Source organism: Kogia breviceps, chromosome 1 (assembly GCF_026419965.1).
Source record: "Kogia breviceps isolate mKogBre1 chromosome 1, mKogBre1 haplotype 1, whole genome shotgun sequence".
Taxonomy (NCBI): Eukaryota; Metazoa; Chordata; class Mammalia; order Artiodactyla; family Physeteridae; genus Kogia; species Kogia breviceps.
This window is the reverse complement of record NC_081310.1, coordinates 158,888,677-158,916,561: the sequence shown is the minus strand read 5'-3', so window position 1 is coordinate 158,916,561 and position 27,885 is coordinate 158,888,677. Positions and strand designations below refer to the sequence as shown.

Genomic DNA, 27,885 nt, shown 5'->3' with positions numbered 1-27,885 from the left:
ACTGATGCAAGCTCTGAGAAAACCAAACTTGGAACCTCTCATTGCAAAATTGACCTAGCTCTTCAGGGCACCAAGACATAAGTTACTGCAGACACTTAAAGTGTAAAGCTTCTTCTGGTTAAATCTATTTGTTTTTGTTGTTTTTAAAATTCGTGGGTTAAGTATTTCTCAGTTTTCCTCTCTGATGCATAACAAACAGTCAAAATTTCCCGTGTCTCCTGCTAAGTGGAGACTAGTTGAGTCTGCACACTCTTGAGTCCGCACTAGTTAAGTTCGACAGTGCGTACTTAATTCCTAGTGAAAGACATCCGGCACAAGGAGACACCCAAGGGGCTTCCCTGGTGGTGCGGTGGTTGAGAGTCCGCCTGCCAATGCAGGGGAAACGGGTTCGTGCCCCGGTCCGGGAGGATCCCACATGCCGTGGAGCGGCTGGGCCCGTGAGCCACAGCCGCTGAGCCTGCGCGTCCGGAGCCTGTGCTCTGCAACGGGAGAGGCCACAGCAGTGAGAGGCCCGCGTACCGCAAAAAAAAAAAAAAAAAAGTAGACACCCAAACTAAAATACACACAGCCCTTTTATTAGGCTCCCTACAAACTGCAGGCACGGACACAATGGAACAGCAGTAAGACTGCAAGCTCCAGGATGCAGCGCGGCCACCTGCACCTGCCGCTTTTCTATTGGGAGGCGCACAGCAGCCTGGGCTTTGTAGTTCGTATATGGGCTCCCGGGATAGGTTGCTCTGGTGAGAGAGAGGCGGGGCCGGATATGTCACGTGGGACCGACTCCCGCCGCCGCGGCCGCCTTCGTCTTTCTCTGTCTCGACTGAGGCAGCCATCTTGCTCTTGCCGCGTGCTGGTGTTGGAGGACCCTCCTTGCTTCAGGTGAGACCCCCGGCGGTCCCGCCACTCCACGGCCTTAGGCCGCTGCGCACGGTCTCCCCCCGCCCTTTTCTGCCGACACCCGCCAACTGCTGGGGCTGCCACTTCCGCTGTGGCTCGCTGAGTGGGGGCGGAGGCGGCTGGCTTGGCCTGTCGGTTACAGGCGGCGCAGCTGGGGGTCGGCACCTGAGGGAAGGTCCCCAGCACCACCGCTTTCTGTGGGCGAGCGGGCCTGCGCTGTTGCCGCCCAGATCCAGTCCCAGGAGGCAGGTGGTCCCCCGCCTCTGTCCTGTTATTCTTCATTATTCACAACAATAATGCTGTGAGCTTTGTACAGCCTATCTGCTGTCATCTCGTTTGATCCTCCCACTAGACAGATAGGGAAACTGAGGCTAGCAGCCCCCGCCTTCGAGCGCTGGAGACCGAATTCCGTTGCAGCGCTCTTCACCTCGTAATGGCAGTGTCTGTTTAAAGTCTGCCACCCTCTCTGAGACATTGTCTTGCCCATCTTTATAGCCCCATCACACTGCCTGATGCATAGTAGGCTGTCAGGAAGTTGATGATTGACCGGCGGGCAGTGTTACACAGCTCGTGAATGGAGGTTTCAACTTCCGTTCCCACGTTCTTTAACTCTACCAGATCTGCCCCTTAGGGAATGGTAACAATAGTTACCAGTTTTTGAGTATCTGCTGTGAGCCATACCCTGTGCTTGATACCTTAATCTTTAACTCTTAAAACAACTCTATGAAGTATGTGGTGTTACACTTTTTCTAATACGGAAGGGATAGAAGTTCAGAGAAGTAAAATACGGTTCTGAAGCCCTAAGTGGTGGAAACTTGATCCTTCTGATTCCAAAGCCTGTGCCTCTCTTATTAGATAGAGTAACCCACAAAATAAAAAGTCAGGATTAAAGATTGAAATTATTTTACCTCTTTGTGAACATGGTGTATGTGAAAGTGCCTACCATAATGCTTGGAACTTAGGCACTCAATAAATGTTGATTATAACCTCATTATTTGCATCTTTTCGTGAATCCTTGAGGAAAGGGCTAAAAGATCCTAGGATCCCCAAGGAAGAACTCACTAACCATATGTCCTTAGGAAGTTACTTCTTCCTTTTGGGCCTGGAAGTAACTTCTCCCTTCTGGGCCCTCATTTCCAAATCTATTAAATTGGGAGGGAGGTGAACTTTTATTTATTTATAATTTATGCCCTGCTGCAGCTTGCAAATATTTGAGATGGCCGCATGTACAAGACAGAAATAGTGGGTACAATAAAATGAAGGTTGATTGAGGAATAGGGAGTTAAAGCAGGTAATCTTTGAGGTCTATTCCAAACTCTGAGCTTGAAATCTCTTCTCTCATAGACTGAGTACAATCTGATTTCCTACTTGAATTCCATGCACCCCAACCTGCTAGTAGACAAAGGACCACTCTTCTTCCTCCCCTGCCAACCTTGAGCTTCCAACCTCCCTAAAATGCTTTTTCTCTGAGATACTCCTTGGGAACAAGTTTTCTGTTATACTGATTATCTGGAATGGACTGTGTTCTTTCTTGTCTACACATTGATATAAAGAGTTAATTTTGTTCTTGCTTTGTTTCAAACAAGTCAGGACTCTGTTTTGGCTTCCATCTCTTCTCTTGGGGTTTGTTACTTCAAAATGCCAAAGAGTTCCAAAAGGTTTACCCTGTGTCTGGTTCTAATATTTTCACTTATCCCCTTTTTTTTTGTAAAAAATTCCTTAGGCTCTTTGTTAGTTCACTACACCTTCGTGGCCACATTCCTTTGAGAGTAGTGAATATTGGTCCTTTTCTGTAGATATTGAGTGTAGAGATTGGGATTTACATCAGCAGATTTAAGTCTATGGCAGAGTTGAGATTGCCACACACCTAAGTCTCCTGATTTTGTACTCTAATCACACTCGCTCCTATGAAAGAGTGTTGTAGCTGCTTGAGCATTGTGATACAATACTAAGTAAAGACTGAGAAATCATAAATTCTAAATGTTATTTAGGAACTGGACTTTGGCCTTAAAGCAGAGAGATATACAGGTTAGTGCCTAAGTACAGTGTCAGAGTACAGAACGATTAGTACTTATGTAATCTTTGATTTTCTTTCATCTCTGAAATGAAGAAAACAGTAGCTTTTTCATCTGAATGATGATTATAAAGAGTTTAGAGAATCAGCCAAAAAGTTTTGACAACACCCTTATCCTTTATTCCCTCTCTCGTATCTCAGTAATGATCTGTTGATCCAAGAACAAGTAAAACAAGACTTTTAACATTGGCTTTTATTTGTTTACATAGTGTGGAATGTTATGGCCCATTATAAACTGAAGAACTTTTTTCCTTAGTAGGAAAGGACTGACCAGAGTAGGATTCATGACTTTATAATGGTCTTAGAGTTTTCAAAATCAAGATTAGCCTTTAAAAGTTTATTTTTAAGAGTCTCCTCTTCCCCTCCTCCCCAGAAAGTTTAGCATCAATGTAGCAGAGATAGGTTTTTGTCAAATTGTGCAAGGAGGCATTTTACCTTATATGCAAGAATATCTTGACAAGTATGACATACTATATTATATTAGTGCAAGGTATTGAATGAACTCCGTGGAAAGTGCTGCAGAAGCATTGAATGTCTGAAAATCTGTTTCTCTTTTCCTATTATTAACATACCACCTGACCTTGAATAGAGGACGTGACTGCCTCACATCTTGACAGCTACACAGCCTATTGTTGTATTTTTTTCTTTGTCCAGATTTCTTTTCTTTTCTCTTTTTTTCTTTTTTTTTGTCTTCTATTTATGGTTTAAAGAAATACAAAATGTGATTTGAGAGAAAAATGTTTACTTAAAGGTTGTGCTAATTTGGTAACAGCTCTCTGCTATAAAAATCTTTGGGGGAAAAACTGGCTTGCAGAGATTTCGTAATTGGTTAGCTTTTATTGAATGCCAAAGTACTGAATCATGCTTTTAAGGAGGGATCTTCGAATAGGTAACTTTGAATCCCATTCTATTTTCTGTTTGTAAATTCAGCTCCCTCTTGGTGTTATTTAATTTTGGATTTTTTACTGTCTGGCTTATGAAGCTAGAACAAGTTATTAATATTTTTAAGAATATAGACAATATGATTGTGGTGGTGATGCATATTACAGGTTCAGTGAACCTGTAATAAGGTACTGTTGTATAAACAGTTATTTTGTTTTCATAAATAAAACAGTGACTTTAACAAATTTATTTTTCCCCCCCTAGATTTACCAACAGCATGAATCAAGAAAAGTTAGCCAAACTTCAGGCTCAGGTCCGGATAGGGGGCAAGGTGAGTGTGGCATAAGAAAAACTGATAGGAGAATGTATTATTACCAGATAGTGTCATTATTTTGGATTTGTGGTCATTGAAAATCTAAAATCTTTTAAACAATCAAGATTAAACCACATTCCAATTTGAAAATAATTTGTCTAGATCTAAAATAGGTAATTAGAAGATCTCTCTCTCTGATGGTGCAATTGAAATAGCCACCTTTGAGTCTTCTTAACATTTGGTGGTTATATGATACGAACAAGTTAACCAACCTTGTTAAGCTTCCATTTTCGCATCTGCAAAACAAAAGTGATCCTATATACATGCTTCTAAAGATAGAGTAATATTTCTAAAACACCTAAAATGGTGTCTGGCACAGACTGAACACTTAATAAATGACAGCTGTTATGTTATACTCACCCTTAGGGCATCCCAGATATTAAGGTTATCTTGATTGGATGCCCCTACTGCTTCAGTTAGGTTTACAATGGGAGATGCTCAAGTTGATGGTACATTTGTTCATTGCTAGGTTTTCCTCCCAAATTCCTACCTGTTTGTCTATGTTGGTGAATATGAACATAAGCATTCTTTTTCCATGTACTTTGAAGCCCAAGGAAGATCTAGTTCTGAACACTGAAAATCTTTGATTCCCTTTAGCTCCAGCCTCAGGGTCAAGTAGAATATTCTGTCTTTATCTCTGCCCAATACAATCTTTGTAAAAGGAAAAGCATGAATAGTATTTACCTCAGATCTAGGGAGGGGGTAGGTAGGACACTATGTAGCAGCCCCACTGTGTCATTTACTTTGATGATAACCACAGTTTCTGGGGATGGGGACAGGAGAGGGGGAAGGGGAGAAACAACTAGTACTTTCTCCTTCTTTCATAGTGATACAGTTATATGACTCTGGAGTCATATTAACACATTCCTATAACCAAAGTACTAGTCACGTTGTAGCAGCAAGTGTAATGTAATGCACCAGTGCAAAAACTAGCAATATTCAAGAACCATAGAATATACCTGTAAGAGCTTGATGCAGCACATCACTAGTATATATTTTCAACCAGATAGTTGGCACATTCATTCAGCTGGTTTATTGAGAATGTACTATGGGCCAAGCACACAGTACATAAATAAGTCAAGGTTTCCTGCTCTTGACACAGTTTAGCTTGGAAGAGAGACATACTCACAATTCCACTACAGAATAGTAAATGTTAAAATGAAGTACAAGGTGCTCCTGTTTAGAAGAGATAAGGACGTCATCACTGAGCTGAGATTTGAAGAATAAACAAGAACAGGTTCAAGGATAAGTGGGTAGGGTGAAGTGCGGGGGATTGTCATTCTCACACATGCAAAGGCCCATAGGATGCTCAGATAGCATGGTGCTTAATGGAACGGCTTGCTTTAGTTTGTTATAGCTAGAGTTTAGAGTAAATAATGGATAAAGAATGGTAGCAAATGAAACAACCAGGTAATTTAGGGTTAGATCATAGTTTTGTATGCCATTCTAGGGAGATCCGGATTTTATATATATATATATATATATATATTCAGATTTTATATATATATTTTTTGTAAGAGCAACAGTAAACTATTGTAGAATTTTAAGAAGGAAATAACAGTCATTTTAAAAGGTAGCTGCCAGCCTTGTGGAAAATGAAATAAAACAAGTGTGGCATAGAGGAGAACAATCGAGAAGCTACTGCTGTAGTATGTGGGACACAAATTCAGGGACTGGATATGACACAATTTAATGACCAATAGAATATGGGGGATGAAGGGGTGAGAGGATTCTGGGATGACCTCCAAATTTCTGGTTTTAGAGCTACAAAACTTAGGAAATATAAGAGTAGTTTGGTGGACTGATAAGCTTTTAGGCATGTTGACTTTGAGGTGTGTGAGGATCATTTGAGTTGTATCCAGCAAGCAATTGAGCTATCCCTGAGTCAAGAACACATCATAAATAAATGGCCATCTATGTCAAGAGTCACTCTTAGTTCATGCTTTAACTGGATTTCATTACAACCCCTGCTGCTACCCACAGGACTCTCTTCTACTCCCACCAGAGTTTCTGAGACTGAGGCTCCTGCCTACCGTCTATAAGCCTGATTGCCTGAGTAATACTGCAGGAGCTACCCAGAGATTGAAACCTCCTTTCCTTTTTCTTTACTACTGCCAGGTCTCAGAAGGATTTAGCCCTCAAGATATAGACTGCTCTTGGCAGTGTTTCAGCCCTGCTTTAGGTTACATTTTTTAAAATGGGCTCAGGAATTTAATTCATTGTTTTAAATAGTTTTTAAATGGAAAAAAAATGTATTTAGAGTTTCAAAGTATCCATTTAGAAATGAACTTCTCCTATCTCAATAAATAGTATAATTTTCAACCTATTTGCTCTGGTCAAAATTCTAAACATCATTCTAGATTCCTTTTTCCCCTCATATCCCATATCCAGTCCATCAGCAAGTCCTGTTGATTCTTCTCACAGTCTGAGCTCTCACCATCTCGACTGCCACAACCCTCATTTCTTATCAGGACTGCTACAGTAGCTTCCTGATTGATCTCATTATAGTTCATTTTCCACAGCAACCTCAGTCATCTTTTAAAATCATAAATCAGATCCAGTCATTTTCATGCTTAAAACCTTCCAGTGGCTTCCTATTGCAATTGGAGTAAAGTCCAGCTCATGCCCATGGGATTCTAGGCCAGCCACATGATCTGGCCCTTACCGATCTTTCTGATTTCATTTTCCTCCTCCTTTCCCATTGTTTACTCTGCTCTAGCCATACTGGCCTGCTTTCTCTAGAAATAAAAGGTTCACTCTTGTTTCATTCTGCTTGGATCACTCTTCCCCTAGGTCTTCCCATGGGTCTCAGCTCATATATCACCTCTTCAGAGGGGCCTTCCGTGAACATTGTAATAAAGTAGTGCTTTACCCCCATCTGATATTCTTGTCACTATGTTATTTTTTTTCTTAATACCCTTGTCCTGTTTGAAATGATCTAATTTGTTCATATATTTATTGACTTTTCCTTCACATTGTAATGTGTGCTCCTTGAAGTAAGAACTTGATCTTTTTCATTCCTGGGTTTTAGGACTCTAGAACACTCACATAATAGGCATTTGACTCTGAATTATATCATAATCTCCAAAGTTTCAGAATATCTTTAGACTTTATTGTCAGGGGGTGATAGGCACTGTTAAAAAAAAGCATTCCTTATAATGTTTGAAAGTTGATATAAAGCACACTAAATTATCTTGAAATTATAAATTATTTATTAGAAACAGTTTTTTTATTAGAAATATATTTTCTTGAAACACAATGTTAAAATGATAAAGGCTGGATATTGGAAAGAGTAAGAAAAATTGGCTAGAAACTAACCTTCAGAAATCTGGGTTAGGCCTTGCCTGGTGGCGCAGTGGTTGAGGATCCGCCTGCCGACACAGGGGACACGGGTTCGTGCCCCGGTCCGGGAAGATCCCACATGCCGCAGATTGGCTGAGCCCATGAGCCATGGCCACTGAACCCGTGCGTCCGGAGCCTGTGCTCCGCAACGGGAGAGGCCACAACAGTGAGAGGCCCGGGTACCACCAAAAAAAAAAAATCTGGGTTAGGCTGACAGTCACAACTCTGAGCAGTTTTGTTAATCATCTAATCATTCATTAGATTTCATTATGTCATTACTGTGTGTGGCACCACTTCACTATTAAGTCTAAGTTGGCAGTTTCTTGAGTGAATATTATGTTAGAATATTATGTAGAGGAAGACAAGTAATTGCAGTTTTCAAATGCATGGCATGCTAACACTTCTGTTTGGTTATCTTTCAGGGTACAGCTCGCAGAAAGAAGAAGGTGGTACATAGAACAGCTACAGCTGATGACAAAAAACTTCAGAGTTCTCTAAAAAAACTGGCTGTGAATAATATAGCTGGTATTGAAGAGGTATGATCACTTTGTAAATTGTTACGTGGACAAGTAGCACAGTCACAAATAATTATCCACACTTTAAAATGTAAAATATCAGCTTAGATGAATCTGGTATTGTCTTTTTGAAGGACTATAGCTATTGAATTTGCTTATTGTATAAATTGGATGATTGTCAAAAAAAATGATTTTAGTAGACAGTTAAGGGATTCATTATACTTTTCAGACTCAAAGTATTTGCATATATGTCAAAATTTGGAACCACTCTTGAATTTTAATGTAAAATAAGATTTTTTTCTAATGATACAGAAATAAAGAAACCCAAAGATTTCTTCCAGTAGGGTGGACTTTTTTCCCATACACAGTCTCTCAAAGCATTACCTCAGCCAAGCTCTAGCAATAACTTTACATGAATTGGATTTCTTACTAGACCTCTTTCAAAAATTATTCATTAAATTTCTAAATTATTGTATTATATTTTGATAATACTATTTTTCTCAAATCTGAAGCCAAAGATTAATGTTATTTCAAAAGATACTCAAGAAAAATTACAATAACATCAACTGTTTGTGATTTGTTACCATCTAGACTTACTTCTACCTAATGATTCCATTTCTGATAGTAACCAGTGTTAAAATTTTCACTGCCATCAATTAGATTTCATTATGTCATTACTTTGTGTGGCACCACCTCACAATTTTTAGTAGATTATTAATGGACATATGCTATGAAACATAGATCAGAAACAATGTGGTGATGGGGATTACTATTAAAGAAATAGCAGAATACCAAAAAAAAAGGCAGTGAAATGGCAAAGTGCTACATATTCCTTCAACCATGCATATATGAGTGAATGAACACATTGTGTAAATCTGCTTTGTACTTTCAAAGTCAGTATACTGATAAAATAGTAGGAAATGTAAGCCACATGTATCTTTTTTCCATTCAGCTTGATGTGGCTGTGCATTCTTACTCTGATAAATATTAGAACTTCATTTGCAAGTCTTGAAATTAAGCATTTAAAATGCTTTTTTTTTTCCTGAGGTATTGAAAGCTTTTATATATTTTCATTGACCTAAAATAATTTTCAGAGAGATCATTCTCTATCTGAGTATATTTGAGAAAAAACAAATCTAAGCCTCTCTTTAAAAATCACAGCTTGACAGGTGCATAGCACAGGGAGATCAGCTCAGTGCTTTGTGACCAACTAGAGGGGTGGGATAGGGAGGGTGGGAGGGAGGGAGACGCAAGAGGGAGGGGATATGGGGATATATGTATAGTATAGCTGATTCACTTTGTTATACAGCAGAAACTAACACAACATTGTAAAGCAATTATACTCCAATAAAGATGTTTAAAAAAAAATCACACCTTGATTAAAAAAAATTTACACCTTGAAATATAGATTTTAACTGCATAATATTTCCAGGGGCATGCTTGTCTAAATGTTTGGTTTTGTTCAAATTTGGAAGACTTTATGGTTCTTATAATTAATAAAACTTTTAGTGTTTTATAGTGAAATAAAAAGCCAGTAGGTTATCAGTCTTGGATCCCTTCAGAATATAATCAAACTAGTTATAATGGTGTGCTGAGGTCATGGTTTATTTGTAGTCGAATAATAAGTTTTTAATGGTAGTGAACATCTACTGTATGCCAAGCATTTTGCTAGGCAGTGATTCATAAGATATTATTCATAGTCTCGGTCGTTTAGAGCTTAAAATCTAGTATGGAAACTAATTAGACAACTAGACAGATAAACAAATATGTATTTTCCATTTCAGCTTCACAGTGTCTCATGGTTGGTTGTTATTGGTTACAGATAAGAAAGCTGAGACTTAGAGAGTCAGGTATCTGCCCAAGATCACATAGCTAGTAAGTGCTGAATTCTAGATTTGTACTAAGTATGTCAAAACCAGAGTTCATTTTATTCATTGATTTATCCTGCTTTGGTCTTTTTAGTTATACTTTCTTATACCCACTATTGGCCTTTTCCTCTCCTCCTGCCCCTCCTTCTCTATTCTTCCAAACTCCCCCCAAAGAAAGGGACAGTACCTGCCTTATATCCTGTATTATTGAGCACCTGCCATGTACAGTTCATTACTTAACATTATAGATAAAAGAAATCCCCATCAGTATTTCCAAGGACATAGCTTTTTCTCCTTTTTCAGGTATTAATGTAGGTGTTATTTCCTCCCAGAAGCCTTCCTTGTAGCACACATACACATTTATGCAAAGCACACATACATATTTATGCCTTTCCTAGGTGCCTCCATAATGCCCTGTATTTAATTTTATTATAGCATGTATTAAACTATATTATTCTTTTTTGTTGGTATTGCCAATGCAGTTCTGTTTGGGAACACATATCTCCAAAACGTCACACAGAAAATTAATGATACATAATAGGCATGTACATGCTCTTGTTGCACTCCCACCCCCGTGTGTGTGTGTGATGTTTTCCGACCCTCACAGACTAGTTATACAGAGAAAATATGCAAAAAGAAAATTAACAATGTAAGGTAACAGCTGTAACATTCTGAATGTTTGAAACTAAAATGGGAAGGTTTGCTTTCTTCCTTTCCCTCTTTCTAAAATTGATTTTTTGAGAACCAAGATATTTGTACTTTATATAACACTTTGCAGATCTAAAATAATTTTGTTTAGGCATATCTAGTGTACTGTATAATCTGGCTTGCCTCAAACATTATGTTTTGTGTTACTATAATTAAAGCAGAATATTTTTCATTTTTTAAGAAAATTATGACACACTCTTGGTTTAAAAACAGCTTCTAGGAGGAAAAAAGAAACTACTACATTAAATGTATACATGAAAACGTGTGCAGTTTTCAGAAACATAAAGATAAGAAAAAATATATATGTCTTAGAATAGAAGAAACAATTTTACAATTTCGTTATTTTTAACTTGGGATGTTTTCAGCCTTTTTCAAAGTGCCGAACTCTGGAAGATACTATCTTTTTGGGTTTTGACAGTTTAAGGAAAGCAGATAAAAACATTTGAAAAGAGAAGATACCATCACCATTGTTGTAAAGCAAAAATAATATTACTATGTTTTCTGTACTTTGACCTTCAAAACATCAAACCAGTAGAAAGTACTTGGTTTGGTGGGTTGGAACAGAGAGATCAGAGTTGGGTTTCAAAAACTTATTGAATGCACTTTTGCCAAGTAAAATTTTAATCTTACTTTCTAGGCTGTCAGTATCAGTAATTTTTTTCCCCTCCTAAAGCTTAATTTATGTCCTCTTCAAATACTTAAAAACTAAAGGACTGTTTGAATTAAGAGAGGCTTCTCTGGTCTTTTATGTATTCTCTAGTTTGTTAATTTGGGGTAATAAATTCAATCATATGTAGATTTATTTTACTTGTTACCAAAGAGAGAAATCCAAAGCTGTCAAAAAGGGGCCAGGGGAGTGTCAGAGACTGTTTCATACAAAAAAGCCAAGTAAATACCAGGTTTTAGGAAGAAATTCCTATGTGAACTCTGAGAGTATAATCCAGAACTAAATTTCTGAAAATGTTTCATGTTCTATGACATTTGAAGATATTTGGTTGTGCTTCTTACTTGGTAATCTAGTTGACTATAGTGACCGTGTTGTCACCTTTCTTCTCCTGATGGTAACATGCATCTATTAAGAGTAGGATCTGTTTCATTTCCCAGAGATAATTGATTTCATCAGATGTATTTAGTAAGAAATGTCACCAAAAATCTGCTTCTCTGGTTCAGATGGTCTAGTTGTTTCACAGAGTTTTACTATTATATTCAGAGGACAGCTTCTCTCTTAACTAAGGTATGATTCTGTCTCCATGAAACCTTCCCTATCTTTCCAGGCATAATTCATCAACACTTTATCTGTACTTCCACTGCCCTTAGCTTAAATTGCTCTGCTATAATGTGTTTATTATTACAGCCTCATATTGTAGGGTATGATTACTTATTAACCAAGTAGTCTGTTTGCAGTAAATTATAAGAGTCTTGACAGTAGGAACTGTGTTTATTCATCATTTATAGTCTATAGCATGCTGACTCCCATGATGAGTTTGTTTGGGGCCTATTAAGTTTAGGCGATACTGATTATTCTAGGTGGAATTGTTTTGCAAGAAGTTAGCCATAGAGAGCTGGCGCTCAGGAGAAGGCTTAGGGCTGGGAATTTAAATTTTGTAATTGTACACATAAGTTTTACTGTTTATATTTTCCTCTTCTTGGCTCTTATTTTTCTTGAACCAGTTATACAGAAGGAGAACCTAAAGTTATTTGTTGATCCTTACTGCAGTTCCTTCTTCCTCCAGTTAGAGCCTCAGGTGTCAATGGGTGTACAGCTCTGAGTACAAGAGAGTAAAAGAGAAACACTGTAGCATTTCAACTTATTATTACACAGCAGTCTTACATTCTTTAAATATCCTGCTTTTTTGGGTTTTGGGGGTTTTTTTTTCCTGTTTTTTGTGTGTGTGGTAAAATAAACATAACATAAAATTTGCCTTTTTCTTCCCTATGTGCAGAGCTTTTTTAAAATTTTTGGCTGCGTTGGGTCTTTGTTGCTGCACGTGGGCTTTCTCTAGTTGCAGCGAGCAGGGGCTCTTCTTCATTGCGGTGCGCGGGCTTCTCACTACGGTGGCTTCTCTTGTTGCACAGCGCGGGCTCCAGGCACGTGGGCTTCAGTAGTTACGGCTCACAGGATCTAGAGCACAGGCTTAGTAGTTGTGGCGCACTGGCTTAGTTGCTCTGCAGCTTGTGGGATCTTCCCAGACCAGGAATCGGACCCATGTCCCCTGCATTGGCAGGCGGATTCTTAAACACTGCACCACCAGTGAAGTCCCAGATCTTTTTTTTTAACGATTTTTTTAAATTGAAGTATATATGGGACTTCCCTGGTGGTCCAGTGGTTAAGACTCTGTGCTTCCACTGCTGGGGCACAGTTTCAGTCCCTGGTCAGGGAACTAAGATCCTGCAAGCCGCGTGGCATGGCCAAAAAAAAAAATACAAGGAGTGTTCTGCCTATGTTTTCTTCTAAGAGTTTTATAGTATTTGGTCTTACGTTTAGGTCTTTAATCCATTTTGAGTTTATTTTTATATATGGTGTTAGAGAATGTCTTTATTTCATTCTTTTACATGTAGCTGTCCAGTTTTCCATGCACCAGTTATTGAAGAGACTGTCTTTTCTCCATTGTATCTTGCCTCCTTTGTCATAGATTAATTGACCATAAATGTGTGTCTTTATTTCTGGGCTTTCTGTTCTGTTCCATTGATCTATGTGTCTTTTCATGCCAGTATCACACTGTTTTATTGCTCTAGCTTTGTAATATAGTTTGAAATCAAGGAGCATGATTCCTCCAGCTCCATCCTTCTTTCTCAAGATTGTTTTGGCTTTTCAGGATCTTTTGTGTTTCCATACAAATTTTAAAATTTTTTGTTCCAGTTCCATGAAAAATGCTATTGGTAATTTGATAGAGATTACATTGAATCTGTAGATTGCCTTGGGTGGTATGGTCATTTTAACAATTATGATTCTTCCAATCCAAGAACATGGTATGTCTTTCTATCTGTTTTTTGTCGTCTTCAATTCCTTTCATCAGCATCTTAATAATTTTTGGAGTACAGGTCTTTTGCCTCCCTAGGGAGGTCTCTATTCCTAGGTATTTTATTCTTTTTGATACAAAGATAAGTGGGATTGTTTCCTTAATTTCTCTTTCTGCTATTTTGTTGTTAGTGTATAAAAATGCAGCAAAAGCAGATTTCTGTGCATTAATTTTGTATTCTGCAACTTTACCAAATTCATTGATGAGCCTAGTAATTTTTTGGTGGCATGTTTAGGATTTTCTGTGTATAGTATCATGTCATCTGAAAACAGTGACAGTTTTACTACTTCTTTTCCAATTTGGATTCTTTTTATTTCTTTTTCTTCTCTGATTGCTGTGGCTAGGACTTCCAAAACTATGCTGAATAAAAATGGTGATAGTGGGCATCCCTGTCTTGTTCCTGATCTTAGAGGAAATGCTTTCAGCTTTTCTCCATTGAGTATGATGTTAGCTGTGGGTTTGTCATATGTGGCCTTTATTATGGTGGTAAGTCCCCTCTACGCCCACATTCCAGAGAGTTTTCATCATAAATGGATGTTGAATTTTATCAGAAGCTCTTTTGGCATCTATTGAGATGATCATATGCTTTTTACTCTACAGTTTGTTAATGTGGTGTATCACACTGATTGATTTGTGGATACTGAAAAATCCTTTCATCCCTGGGATAAATCCTACTTGATCATGGTGTATGATCCTTTTAATATATTGTTGGATTCAGGTGCTAGTATTTTGTTGACGATTTTTGCATCTAGGTTCATCATAGTGATATTAGCCTGTAATTTCCTTTTTTGTGGTGTCTTTGTCTGGTTTTGGTATCAGGGTGATGGTGGCCTCATAGAATGAGTTCAGAAGTTTTCCTTCCTATGCAGTTTTTTGGAATAGTTTCAGAAGGATGTGTTTTAACTCTTCTCTAAATGTTTGATAGAATTCACCTGTGAAGCCATCTGGTCCTGGACTTCTGTTTACTGGGAGTTTTTAAATTACTGATTCAATTTCAGTACTGGTAATTGGTCTCTTATTGTCTATTTTTTCCTGGTTCAGTCTTGGGAGATTGTACCTTTCTAAGAATTTGTCCATTTCTTCTAGGTTATCCATTTTGTTGGTATATAGTTGCTTGTTGCCTCTTATGGCCCTTTGTATTTCTGTGGTATTGGTTGTAACTTCTTTTTCATTTCTGATTTTATGGATGTGAGCCCTCTTCCTTTTTTTCTTGCTGAGTCTGACTAAAGGTTTATCAATTTTGGTTACCTTTTCAAAGAACCAGCTTTTAGTTTTATTGATCTTTTTTTATTGTTTTCTTAGTCTTTATTTCATTTATTTCTGCTTAGATCTTGATGATTTCTTTCCTTCAGCTGCCTTTGGGTTTTGTTTGTTCTTCTTTCACTAGTTGCTTTAGGTGTAATGTTAGGTCATTTATTTGAGATTTTTCTTGTTTCCTGAGGTAAGCTTGTATCTCTATGAACTTCCCTCTTAGAACTGCTTTTGCTGCATCCCATAGATTTTGGATTGTCATGTTTTCATTTTCACATGTATCAAGGTATTTTTTGATTTCCTCTTTGATTTCTTCAGGGATCCATTGATTGTTTAGTAGCATATTGTTTAGCTGCCATGTGTTTGTGTTTTTTACAGTTTTTTTCCTTGTAGTTGATTTCTAACCTCATACTGTTGTGGTTGGAAAAGATGCTTGTATATGATTTCAGTTTTCTTAAATTTACCGAGGCTTGGCTTTGTAGCCCAGCATGTGATCTGTCCTGGAGAATGTTCCATGTACACTTGAAAAGAATGTGTATTCTGCTGCTTTCAGATAGAATGCTCTATAAGTATCAATTAAGTCCATCTGGTCTAATGTGTCACTTAAGGCCTGTGTTTCCTTATTGACTTGCTGTTTGGATGGTCTGTCGATTGATGTAAGTGGGGTGTTAAAGTCCCCTACTATTATTGTGTTACTTTCGGTTTCTCTTTTATGTCTGTTAGCATTTGCCTTGTATATTGAGGTGCTCTTATGTTGGGTACATATGTATTTATAATTGTTATATCTTCTTGGATTGATCGTTGATTGTTATGTAGTGTCCTTCTTGTCTCTTGTAACAGTCTTTATTTTAGAGTCTGTTTTGTCTGACATAAGTATTACTACTTCAGCTTTCTTTTGATTTTCATTGGTGTGGAGTACCTCACTTTCAGTCTGTATGGATCTCTTGATCTGAAGGGAGTTTCTTGTAGGCAGCATATATATGGGTCCTGTTTTTGTATTCATTCAGCCAGTCTGTGTCTTTTGGTTGGAGCATTCAGTCCATTTACATTTAAGGTAATTATCAGTATGTATGTTCCTATTGCCATTTTGTTAATTGTTTTGGATTTGTTTTTGCAGGTCTTTTCTTCCCCTTCTTTTGTTCTCTTCTCTTGTGATTTGATGGCTATCTTTAGTGTTATGTTTGGGTTCCTTTTTCATTTTTGTGTATATCTTTTATAGTTAGTTGTTTTATGGTTACCATGAGCTTTTTGTGTAACAGTCTGTGTATGCATGCTTGTTTTAAGTTGCTCATCTCTTAATTTCAAATGCATTTTAGATGCCCTGCATTTGTATTCTCCTACCCTCATGATTGCTGTTTTTGGTATTATATTTTATATCTAATTGTTTGTGTATTCCTTAACTGCTTATTGTATATACAGATGATTTTACTACTTTTGTCTTTTACACTTCCTACTAGCTTTGTGTGTGGATATCGTGCTTTATTGTATGTTTGCCTTTACCAGCAAGCTTTTCCATTTTGTAATTTTCTTGTTTCTAGTTGTGACCTTTCTTCTCTGCCTAGAGAAGTTCCTTCAACATTTGTTTTAAAGCTGGTTTGGTGGTGCTGAATTCTTTTAGTTTTTGCTTGTCTGTAAAGCTTTTGATTTCTCCATCACATCTGAACCTCAAGAACCTTGCTGAGTACAGTATTCTTGGTTGTAGGTTTCTCTCTTTCATCGTTTTGAGTATATCATCTCTCCTTTCTGGCATACAGAGTTTCTCCTGAAAATTCAGGTGATAGCCTCATGGGAGTTCCCTCGTATGTTATTTGATGCTATTCTCTTGTTGCTTATATATATATATATATATATATATATATATTATTTATTTATTTATTTATTTATTTATTTATTTATTTATTTTTGGCTGTGTTGGGTCTTTGTTGCTGCCTACAGGCTTTCTCTAGTCACAGTGAGCAGGGGCTACTCTTCGTTGTGGTGTGGGCTTCTCAGTGTGGTGGCTTCTCTTGTTGTGGAGCACAGGCTCTAGGCGCACAGGCTTCAGTAGTTGTGGCTCATGGGCTCTAGAGTGCAGCCTCAGTAGTTGTGGCACATGGGCTTAGTTGCTCTGTGGCATGTAGGATCTTCTCAGAACAGGGCTCGAACCCGTGTCCCCTGCATTGGTGGGCGGATTCTTAACCACTGCGCCACCAGGGAAGTTCCCTCTTGTTGCTTTTAATACTCTCTCTTCATCTTTAATTTTTGTCATTTTGATTACAATATGTCTTAGTCTGTTCCTCTCTGGTTAATCCTGTATGGGACTGTCTGCACTTCCTGGACTCGGGTGACTTTCCTTTCCCAAGTTAGGGAAGTTTTCAGCTATTATCTCTTCACATATTTTGTCAGCACCTTTCTTTCTCTCTTCTCCTTCTGGGACCCCTATAATCTTATTATTAGTGTACTTGATGTTATCCCAGAGATCTCTTAAACTGTCTTCATTTCTTCACATTCTTTTTTCTGTTCAATGGCAGTGATTTCCACTAGTCTGTCTTCCAACTCACTGATCCATTCTTCTGCCTCATTTAGTCTGCTATTGATTTCTTCCAGTGTATTTTTCATTTCAGTTATTGTATTCTTCAATTCTGTTTGGTGGTTCTTTATATTTTCTAATTCTTTATTAAAAACTTCTCATTTCTCACTCTGTGCATCCCTTCTCCTCCTGAGTTCTTTGATCATTTTTACAACAATTACTCTGAACTCTTTTTTTGGGTAGATTGCTTATCTCCACGTCACTTAGTTTTTCTGGGATTTTACATTGCTTAGTTCTTCTGGAATTTTACATCAGTTCTTCATTTTCTGAAATATATTCCTTTGATGTCTCATTTTATCTAAATTACTATTTGTGTTTTTATGTATGTAGTAGGTTAATTATGTTTCTCGACCTTGGAGAAGTGGCCCTCTGTAGGAGACATCATGTGCGTCCCAGCAGTGCACTCTCCTCTCATCACCCAAGGGCCAGAGGCCAGCTGGTCCCAGGGTAGTATCTGGCCTGTGTTTGCAGACTTGGTCTGCAGGCTGCAGAATTGTAGTGTTCTTGCTTCTGGTGTCTGCCCCAGGTGGGCGAGGCTGGTCAAGAGACTTATGCAGGCTTCCTGGTGGGAGGCGTCAGTGCCTGCCCACTTGTGTGTGGAGTGGGGTCTTGGCCCTCTGGTGGGCAGGGACATGTCTAGAGGTGGCTGTGGGCTTAGGAAGTCTTTAGGCAATGTGTCTGCTGGTGGATGGGGCTGTGTTCATGCCTAGTTAGTTGTTTGGCCTGAGGCCTCCCAGTCCTGGAGTCTACAGACTTTTGGGTGGGGCCAGGTCTTGGTGCCAAGATGTTAGCCTCCAGGAGAGCTCATGCAGATGAATGCTCCCTGATATGCCCACTACCAGTGTCTGTGTCCCCAGGGTGAGGGGGTATGGGATTTTATTATACCTCAAGTGTGCCCCTCCTACATATCTTGTTGTGGTTCCTACTTTATATCTTTAGTTACAGAAGATCTTTTCTGGTGGGTTCCAGTCTTTTTTATCAATGGTTGTTCTATAGTTAGTTGTGATGTTGCTTGTGAGAGGAGATGAGCTTAGGGGTCTTTCTACTCCACCATCTTAGCCTCTCTCAGTTCTCGATTTCCCCTTCTTTCCTTTTTTTTTTCCTAGAGAATTCTCTTTTTTTAATATTTATTTATTTATTTTATTTATTTATTTATTTATTTTATTTTTGGCTGCATCGGGTCTTTGTTGCGGCATGTGGGATCTTCATTGCAGCACACAGGATCTTTCATTGTGGCACGTGGGCTCTTCATTGCGGCTCACGGGCTTCTCTCTAGTTGTAGTGTGTGGGTTTTCTCTTTCTAGTTGTGGTGTGTGGACTCTATAGTTGTGGCGCATGGGCTCCAGAGCACATGGGATCTGTAGTTTGTGGCACACAGGCTCCGTACTTGTGGCATGTGGGCTTAGTTGCCTGCAGCATGTGGAATCTTAGTTCCCCAACCAGGGATCGAACCCATGTCCCCTGCGTTGGAAGGCAGATTCTTTACCACTGGACCACCAGGGAAGTCCCTCCCCTTCTTTCTTCTAGAGATGATTTCACCTGTTATTCTGCTTCCTCTCCGTCACCATTTCACTGATACTGTGCAGCATTTGCCAAGACTTTCCTTAAAATTCTGTGCTTTGCTTCTTGTCCTTTCTCCTACTTCATTGTATCCTTATTTCCCTTGCTGTCTCCTTTTGTTTTCCATCCCACTAAAACTATTATTTTCTCAAAATTTTGTCACTAGCATTCTTTATTTGCTACATTAATAGTTCTCAAAATTGGTCTTGGGACCACTTTTTTTCAGAACCATATAGGTTGCTTTTAAAAGTTCAGACTCATTGATCCACCAAAGAGCTCCAGAATTAGATTCCCATTTTAACCAATTTTAAGTATACAATTCAGTGGCATTAATTACACTCACACTGTTATGCAACCACCGCCATTATCTATTTCCAAATTTTTCATCATCCCAAATGGAAACTCTGTACCCATTAAGCAATAACTCCCCATTCCCCTTTCCCCCAGCCTCTGATAATCTCTAACCTACTTTCTGTCTCTGGATTTGCCTGTTGTAGATATTTCATGTAAGTGGAATCATGTAGTAGTTGTCCTTTAATGTCTGGCTTACTTCACTTAGCATGTTTTCAAGGTTCATCCATGTTTAGCATGTATCAGAACTTCACTCCTTTTATAGCTGACTAATATTCCATTCTATGGGTAATACCACATTTTATCCATTTGTTTATTGATGAACAGACATCTTTTGTTTTTAAAATAGCTTCCACCCCCCCACACTATAAAAATACATAGTCATCATAGAAAGTTAAGGGTATGCAGAAAATATGAAAAAGATATTAGCATTCAGTCATAACTCCACTACCCAGAAATAACTACTATTAGTCTTATATTTCTTTCCTATCTTTATATGCATATATATTTAATATATCTGAGACTATAGTTAGATGTACAATTTGGAATCCTTCCTTTTCCAAATAGTATTATATTATAAAAATTGTTTCATTTCATTAAAAAACTCTTCTTAATTGTCAGTCTAAATGTCTACATGTATTCCAATATATGAACATACCATAATTTAACATTTCTTTATTTATTATGCATTATAATGCTTTGATAGTAAAGACTCACATGTTAGACTTTTATATGCATATTTATCTTCATCTCCGAGTTCCTTAAGACAGATTCTTGGAAATACAGTTGCTGACTGAAAGATCATGAACATTTTTAGAACTCTTCATCCATATTGCCAAATTGATTTTCAGAAAGGATATGCCTTTTTTTTTTTTTTTTTCTGGTACGTGGACCTCTCACTGTTGTGGCCTCTCCTGTTGCGGAGCACAGGCTCCGGACGCGCAGGCTTGGCGGCCATGGCTCACAGGCCCAGCTGCTCCGCGGCGTGTGGGATCTTCCCGGACCGGGACACGAACCTGTGTCTACTGCATCAGCAGGCCGACTCTCAACCACTGCGCCAGCAGGGAAGCCCTAGGATATGCCATTTTATGCTATCTACAGCATAGCTACAGAGAATCCATCTCATCAGACTCTTGCCACCAGAGCATAAGAGAAAATGATCTCAGCATATCATGTAGTCTAATGATGTCTGTTAGTTTTCACTCATATCAGTAATAATAGGTTATGCTTTATACTAGCCTTTAGATATAAGCAGGTGCTAAGCTTAAAAGGACTGAATGTGAAAGATACTGACTTTATGGGAGTGTGTGCAAAGGCCATAATCCTCAAAATCTGACATCCCTTAGCCTTACACAATCCAGACACTTATGTGTCTTATTCTTAAAATGTCTGTTATTTCACCCCATTAAAATATAGCAGGAAGGCAATAAAAGATTAGTTTCCTAATAAACATTTAAGTGCCACTACATACAGGAAGGAGTAGCAATAAAACTGGATTTTAAGACAACTGTCAATTATGAACTACAGCTAACTGGCCTAGTCGGGACTTGGAAACAAACAAACAAACAAAAAATTACATAGCATAAGAATTTAAACACCCTCTCTGAACTGAGAGGGCAGTTAGTTACCGGCAAGAGCTGTGGAGTCAATCATAACTTTGTAAGCCTCCTTATAGCCATGAAAACTTATTGCTGTGTAGGAATAAAGCAAGCTTCAGATTTACCAGCTAGAAGGCTGCTATAGTTAATATATGTGCCCTACTCAAAGGCCAGCAAGGGCAGGAGTTGTTAAGGTTTTGATAGTAGCATAATTGGGCCACCCAGCAGTTGCCCAGAATGACTTAAAATAGCCCTCAATTCATAGAGCAGTTGGGCTGATTCAGAAAGGGCAGAACAATAGGAAAAGTCAGGCCAAAAATACAGCCCAGGAGGTTCTGGGTGTCTTCATTGGGGGTACTACTGATGCTATTTCTAAACCTTAATATCCCTCATCTAGCGTTTGAGGAAGTGAGATCTGACAGCATCCATGATTTTAGAATAAGTTTTATAGGAGATGTCCATTCAGCAAATTTGAGTGACTATTAGGTGCTGACGATTGGGGGGATACTGTATCTCATAAGGCAGTGGTCTCTGATCTCAGGGAGTTCACCTTCTAGTAAGGTCAAAGATTACAAACAATTATACTACAAGATAATTCTATATAATATCAATTTCCATGAAGTGCAGAAGGTGAATAAACCACCTTAAGTTTTCACAGAGAAAGAAGCATCTGACCCAAGTCTTGGGTAAATGGGAACGTACACTGTGGAGAAGCAGGAAAGGGTTCTTCTAAACAGTGAAAACAGCATATGTAAATGCACTATGCGTGAGAGGACAAAGTATTTTCTGGTAACTACAAGACATGTCAGTATTAATTAGAGCAAAAAATAAGAGCAAGGGCATCTGGAGTTTTGGACTGGGGTCAAAAAAATGCCTCTTCAGGACATGGTGGTGCAGTGGTTGAGAATCTGACTGCCAATGCAGGGGATACGAGTTCGAGCTCTGGGCCAGGAAGATCCCACATGCCGCGGAGCAACAGCCTATGTGCCACAACTACTGAGCCTGAGTCTAGAGCCCTTGAGCCACAACTACTGAAGCCCAGGTGCCTAGAGCCCGTGCTCTGCAATGAAGAGTAGCCCCCGCTCACTGCAACTAGAGAAAGCTCACGTGGCAGTGAAGACCCAACGCAGCCAAAAATAAAAAATTTTTTTAAAAGATTTTTAAATGCCTCTTCCTCCATAACTCAAGTAACATTCTTTACCTCAGCTACCTATTAAGTGGAAAAAACACTGACATAAATGGGTTGCTTGATCGATTGAAAAAGGGACCTGAGTGCTGTTGTAGTAGCTAGTTTAATAGTCTTTATTTGTCTGCTCCTCGTTACTATACTGTATATAGATTGTATGATTTACGTAGACCAAACAGCAGTAAAATCACTGGGGGAAGTGAAGTCTTCATATGAAATGCATACAATTTGCTTTGTGAATTTAACAAATTCCTTATCCCTCCTTTTGCCTCTAAAAGAGTTGGGAAGTGTCTAACTGATCTTGCTCAGCCCAACAATTAATCCTTTGATAGTTCTAATAGCCTGTATCTTAGGAACCTTATATAACCATGTCATTTGCTCAGTAGAGGGGAAGGAATGTTAGATAGAAATAAAATATTCTGGCCTTTTTAACTTCTAGTATTTCATTCTCTCTATTCTAAAATTAAACTCTCCACCCGTTTCTGAACGTTTCTGTTCATCAAGCTACATCTTTCCTACAACCCCATTTAAAACAACCATTAATAAATTTATTTGTATTTCACAGTCTGGGATGGCATTCATATTGCTTTTCACACTAAACTCAAACAACATATTTTAAACTACAAAGACCTACATCAGGCTATAAAATATGACTTAACATTTAGCCTTTGGAAAAGTAGGTTGAACAGAAGGAAAATTCATGAATTTATTTATTGTCTTTTGACAATAAAGAGATAAGTATTTCTCTGACAAGTTTTTATGGTGCCACAGAATTGAATTTTTATAGACAAATAAGTGTTTTAACAATGAGAATGACATAGGATGGAAACTAAACAAAGTTGGGAAATCCAGGTTCGAGTTCTGGGTTTGCACATAATCAGCTATTTGTCCTTGGGTATGTTGCTTAACCAAGAACTCTTGTCTTTAGTATTTATTTCTTTAACAAGAAATTTGAACTAGAATATATGGCCTGACTTTTTTGGAACAATATTGATTTCAAATCTCTTGTGACTTCAATTTTTGTAAGTAAAAAATATCTCATATTACAGTGTTTGAGGCTCTTCACACCTGGAAGTATTGTAGAAATCCTTTATTAAATTAAGTGATTTGGTCTTGATTTGGAAAATATAGTCCTACCATATCTTTATTCTTTTCTCATACTTAAACTATGTGATTCTAGGATAGATCCAGAGCAGCATCCCATTTCATATCTACTATGCCACTGCCTTCTCAAGCCATTCCTCTCCTATATTTTCAGCCATTTTTCCATTTAACTTTTCAACTTAAACAGTAATTATCTTCAGAAGTACATAGTTTATCTTTTTCTAAAGTTAATATAAATTATTTTTATCTCGTGATGATTTTTATTCAGGACAGCTAGATTGAATGCTTACTCTGTGTAATATTTGTGGGGTTTAGTTACAATTTTCTAGGGGATTTGCCTTTATTTTCTCTGTGTTCCAGGTCTTGCCTGAAATTTAGAAGCCCCTTTCTTCCCCTTCCTTTCTGGTGCTGTCTATCAGTGGTGGTGATCACCTCTGAGGAAGAAAAGCCCACTTGCACTGACCATGGAGAACACTCAGCATCTCTGCTTGATTGTGACAAGGGCAGTTTTTGGATGGATCATGAAATGCTTCTAAAGTAGCCAAGAGTTAACTTTCGTAACCTTTTTATATAATAAGCATGTTACCACCAAGGTAACTTACCCAGTGAAATCTACTACATAGTGGAATCACATTATTTACACATTTAATTTATATGCAAATACAACTCTACTAAAACACAGAAAGAGTGAGAGAGAAAAATAACATTTTACATAGTGCATGCACATTCAACCTTCCTTTTCATTGAGTCGCAGGCAATGAATGAAATTAAATCTGAAACAGTTCATATTGGTGAAAGCTATAGAGAGAATGTGAGGATGGTTTTAAAGGTCTCCTAATTATTGATAAATGTTCAGATGGCCAGGCAACTGGGTGGGAGAACTTCCTTATCATTTACAAGGGTTTTTGAAGGTTGTTGAGAAGCTACACTTAAAAAATCAGAGAAACTGACAAAATCCTCTACAAAGAAAGACATGAAGAGAACAAGTTGAAACTTTTGTAAATTTACTAAGTATTCAAAGGAGTGAAACACCTGATTGATTAAATTTCTGAGTGTTCTTTATGGGTTTTCAGTGGTTATTTTTACCATACACTATTACCCCCTTACAACCTGTCCCATAAGTAAGATGCTGACTACTGTACAGATACAATAGTATCTATTGATTTAGTTTGCTAGTATAAATTGAGTAAGATAATGGGTAATTTCATTATGAAGCCAGTTCTTGGCTGATAACTCCATTTTTTTTAAATGTGGGCATGAACTTCTTCCTCGCAGTAGAAATCTTTGAATTTAAAATCTAGATTCTAGGGAATTCCCTGGTCCAGTGGTTAGGACTCAGCACTTTCACTGCCATGTGCCTAGGTTTGATCCCTGGTCGGGGACCTAAGATCCCACAAGCCATGTGGCGTGGCCAGTAATAATAATAATAAATTTAGATTCTATAATAAAATGACTATTTCTTGACCATCCTAGTAATTTATGTCATGTACATTATTTTACTTTGTCACTAGGGTCTTTTTCCACCCAAATCCACGGTTTACATAATTACTACATTGGGATTGCATAACTACCAAGTAAAAAACAGTAATTGGATAAAATGTTTTTTAAAACATTTTTAAAGTTGTACCAAATATGTGAAATACATTGTTTTCTGTGATCACACAGGTGAACATGATTAAAGATGATGGGACAGTTATTCATTTCAACAATCCCAAAGTCCAAGCTTCCCTTTCTGCTAACACCTTTGCGATTACTGGCCATGCAGAAGCCAAACCAATCACAGAAATGCTTCCTGGAATATTAAGTCAGCTTGGTGCTGACAGCTTAACAAGTCTTAGGAAGTTAGCTGAACAGTTCCCTCGGCAAGGTAGGTATTTCAATTTAGTACCTCTTTCCCTCCTCACCGTACTTAACCTAATGATTTAAAAGGTGTGTCCATTTTATGCTAGAAGGATTTGCCTGTACATAAATTTTACTTTTTATAATATTACTTGTATGCTTCATACATTTTTGAGTTTGTTCCTTTAATAATTATGCAGTGTAGCATGTAGAATATTCAGATACATTTTGGTAGTAATATAGAGTGTTGGGAGGTAATTACCTAAAAGGAAAGTGCCAGGATCTGTAGGCCACATTTTATAAACAGTTGATTTGGTATTCAATTCTGACTAATGACAACAAGAAGATAGTGTTATCACAGAACTGTATTTTCATTTAATATTGTTGATTGTTTTATAGATGCAGCAACCATAAGTTCTGAGTGTCCAGGATAGTTCTGATTTCAAATGTGTCTTGTCATCCCTAAAAAAATCAGAGCCTATTAGTTCAGTGCTAATACTACAAAGCTAGATAGTTTTACACCAAAAGAGATGGAAAAAATCTTGAATGTTGATTTTTTATTTGGAGAATATGGAATTTGGAGAATTAATTAACTATAATGTCTTTATTTAAACTCACCTAAATTATTCCACTTTGCATGTAAGTTTTACCTTCACTACCCATTGAAATTGCCAACCATATTTAGTGTATATCTAATGAAGTTAAACTTTTATTTATTTTAGTATCAAGTAAAAAAATATGGCATTTAGATTAGGCAATATTTAGCTTTTTCTGAACAACTGTGTAAGATTTGTTTCTAGAACTATGTAGACAGGAAAAAAGGAAAAACATTACAAGTGTTTGGTAAAGGTCATTGTTCTCAATGGCTAATTTTAAAATAAACTTTTTGTAGTGTTGGATAGCAAAACACCAAAACCAGAAGACATTGATGAGGAGGATGATGATGTTCCAGGTAGGTGACATTTCTTTAGTTTTAAGATTTTTAGCAGCCTGTTTATCTCATTTAATTAATTGCATGATCATTTTTCAGTTTTTTGTTAATGGTGAGCTTGTGAATTTAAATGGATTCACAACAATGTGCATACGATCTAATGAAACAGGATAAAAGCCCTCCTGTTCAGAACGTAGAAATTGTCACACAAAGCACTGCTGCATTTATTAAATTGGAATCTGCCTTTATTAAATTGGAATCATTGTGATTATAAATTTGCATAGTTATTGTTACAACATTTCTGTAGGAATTATGATTGACATATGAAAATGCTAGTCACCTTAGTAGTTTGCATAGGCAAAAGAAGACTAACATTTCCTTAGGGTTTCTGTTTTAAGCAGATAAATGAAGCATTATTAGTGAAATGCCACCAATTCATTTCTGCCTCTTATATGTTTTCAGGCTAATTCTAGTAGCAACAATTTTGTTTTTGTTAGGCTAGAAGTTAGGAATTGCATTTACCTCTTTGTCTTTTTTTGTATCTTTAACTTATTTACTTTTTTTTTCAGATCTCGTAGAAAATTTTGATGAGGCCTCAAAGAATGAAGCTAACTAAAATTTTTTCTGGTTTTTGGAAGCTGGCATGGACTAGATTTAACAAATCAGCTATGTGGTTCCAAAGTTTTACAGACACGGAGAACATCAGCTGTTACTAGTTCAGTAATATAAATATTTTGTATATTAATAATGCTGTTTGTTCAGCATTTTTCGATCATTTGATTTTGCATTTTGCACTTCCTCCCAGGATCTATTCTTTTGGTCAAAATACGAAGTGTTGGTGCAGTTTGAGGGTGTTTTGGGTTTTGATTCTTGGTTTTTTTGTTTTGTTTTTTTGTTGGGGTATTTTTAGTGTGTGTATGTGTATGTATGCGTGTGGGTATGTGTGTATACAGTGGAGAGCAAATTGGAAAACAGTTTTATTTATCCTCCTCCTTACCCCAGTAGAAATAAAACAAATCTTTACATTTGTTACTTTTTATTTTTTCTAATGATGCACAGAATTAATGAAAAGTGAGTATCTTGGATTTCAAATCTGAGGAGATTTTACCCTTGGAGGTTTGGTTTTAATTTGCTTCGTTAACATATTTCTCATACATTTTTCTGGGTTTAAAATGTCTTGAGATATTTTGTCACCAGCTTCATGCTGGCATAATGGGTAGCATATCTTTGGTGCAGTTGCCTTAGATTCACTTACCTAGTTAGACCCAGAGGAATTTCTTCTACTAGATTTTGTCCTAAATGCCTTGTTTTCTCCCCTTTTGGTCTCTAAATGGCCTGATTAGCCTTTAGTAATGCTCTTCCTCATCTTCCATCTAGCCTGAGAAGGATGTTCTCCATATAGAGTTAAGCGAGTGCCTAATCCCTCTTTTTGTAAGATTGTTCCCGGTCTTGAGGAACAGCAGCTCCATCTTCAACTTCTTATTCCTTTGATTTTACAGTTTGGTAGATTTCAAACTGGAATAGCTAGCACGTGCTTGCTAAATAATTTTATGCCAGCCTTATCCTGTATCCTAGCTGTTCTTAATAGCAGGTGCAAAAATGCCTCTCTTTCAGCAAGGTTGAAATTGGGAATGTCCTTTTGAATCAGAAAAAATGGGCCATAGACTCATTCCCCGGCACAAATGGGCATTCTATGAAATGGTACTGGCCCCAGGAGGATTTCTTCAACCACTCCTCTACTCTTGGCCTTGAACCTACCTCTGGATTGGATCTTACTATTGTAGCTGCTCATAGCATCCTCCTGCATGCTTAGAGTA

General features: G+C 37.7%; 1 protein-coding gene across 3 annotated transcripts; it reads left to right on the top strand.

The window, feature by feature from the left end:
• Positions 1–760: 760 nt before the first annotated feature.
• On the top strand, positions 761–27,096 carry BTF3L4 (basic transcription factor 3 like 4). 3 transcript variants are annotated; one of them, XM_059064341.2, is made up of 6 exons: positions 770–879; positions 4,118–4,184; positions 7,991–8,104; positions 24,964–25,165; positions 26,030–26,089; positions 26,638–27,096. In XM_059064341.2, exons 2-6 carry the CDS (start codon positions 4,131–4,133, stop codon positions 26,682–26,684), a joined length of 477 nt encoding a protein of 158 aa, XP_058920324.2. In that variant the 5' UTR covers positions 770–879; positions 4,118–4,130; the 3' UTR covers positions 26,685–27,096. The 3 variants fall into 3 exon arrangements, with proteins under 3 accessions (XP_066863677.1, XP_058920324.2, XP_066863683.1); XM_067007582.1 differs by lacking the exon at positions 4,118–4,184 and adding an exon at positions 23,659–23,891 and having other exon boundaries at positions 798–879; XM_067007576.1 differs by lacking the exon at positions 4,118–4,184 and having other exon boundaries at positions 761–879.
• The last annotated feature ends 789 nt before the right edge of the window (positions 27,097–27,885 follow it).

Bases quoted from the DNA above. Each gene is read 5' to 3' on its own strand.
- BTF3L4 (XM_059064341.2), top strand. From the start codon at position 4,131: ATGAATCAAGAAAAGTTAGCCAAACTTCAGGCTCAGGTCCGGATAGGG. The intron at 25,166-26,029 runs GTAGGTATTTCA...AACTTTTTGTAG, and splicing joins TGAACAGTTCCCTCGGCAAG to TGTTGGATAGCAAAACACCA. The intron at 26,090-26,637 runs GTAGGTGACATT...TTTTTTTTTCAG, and splicing joins GGAGGATGATGATGTTCCAG to ATCTCGTAGAAAATTTTGAT.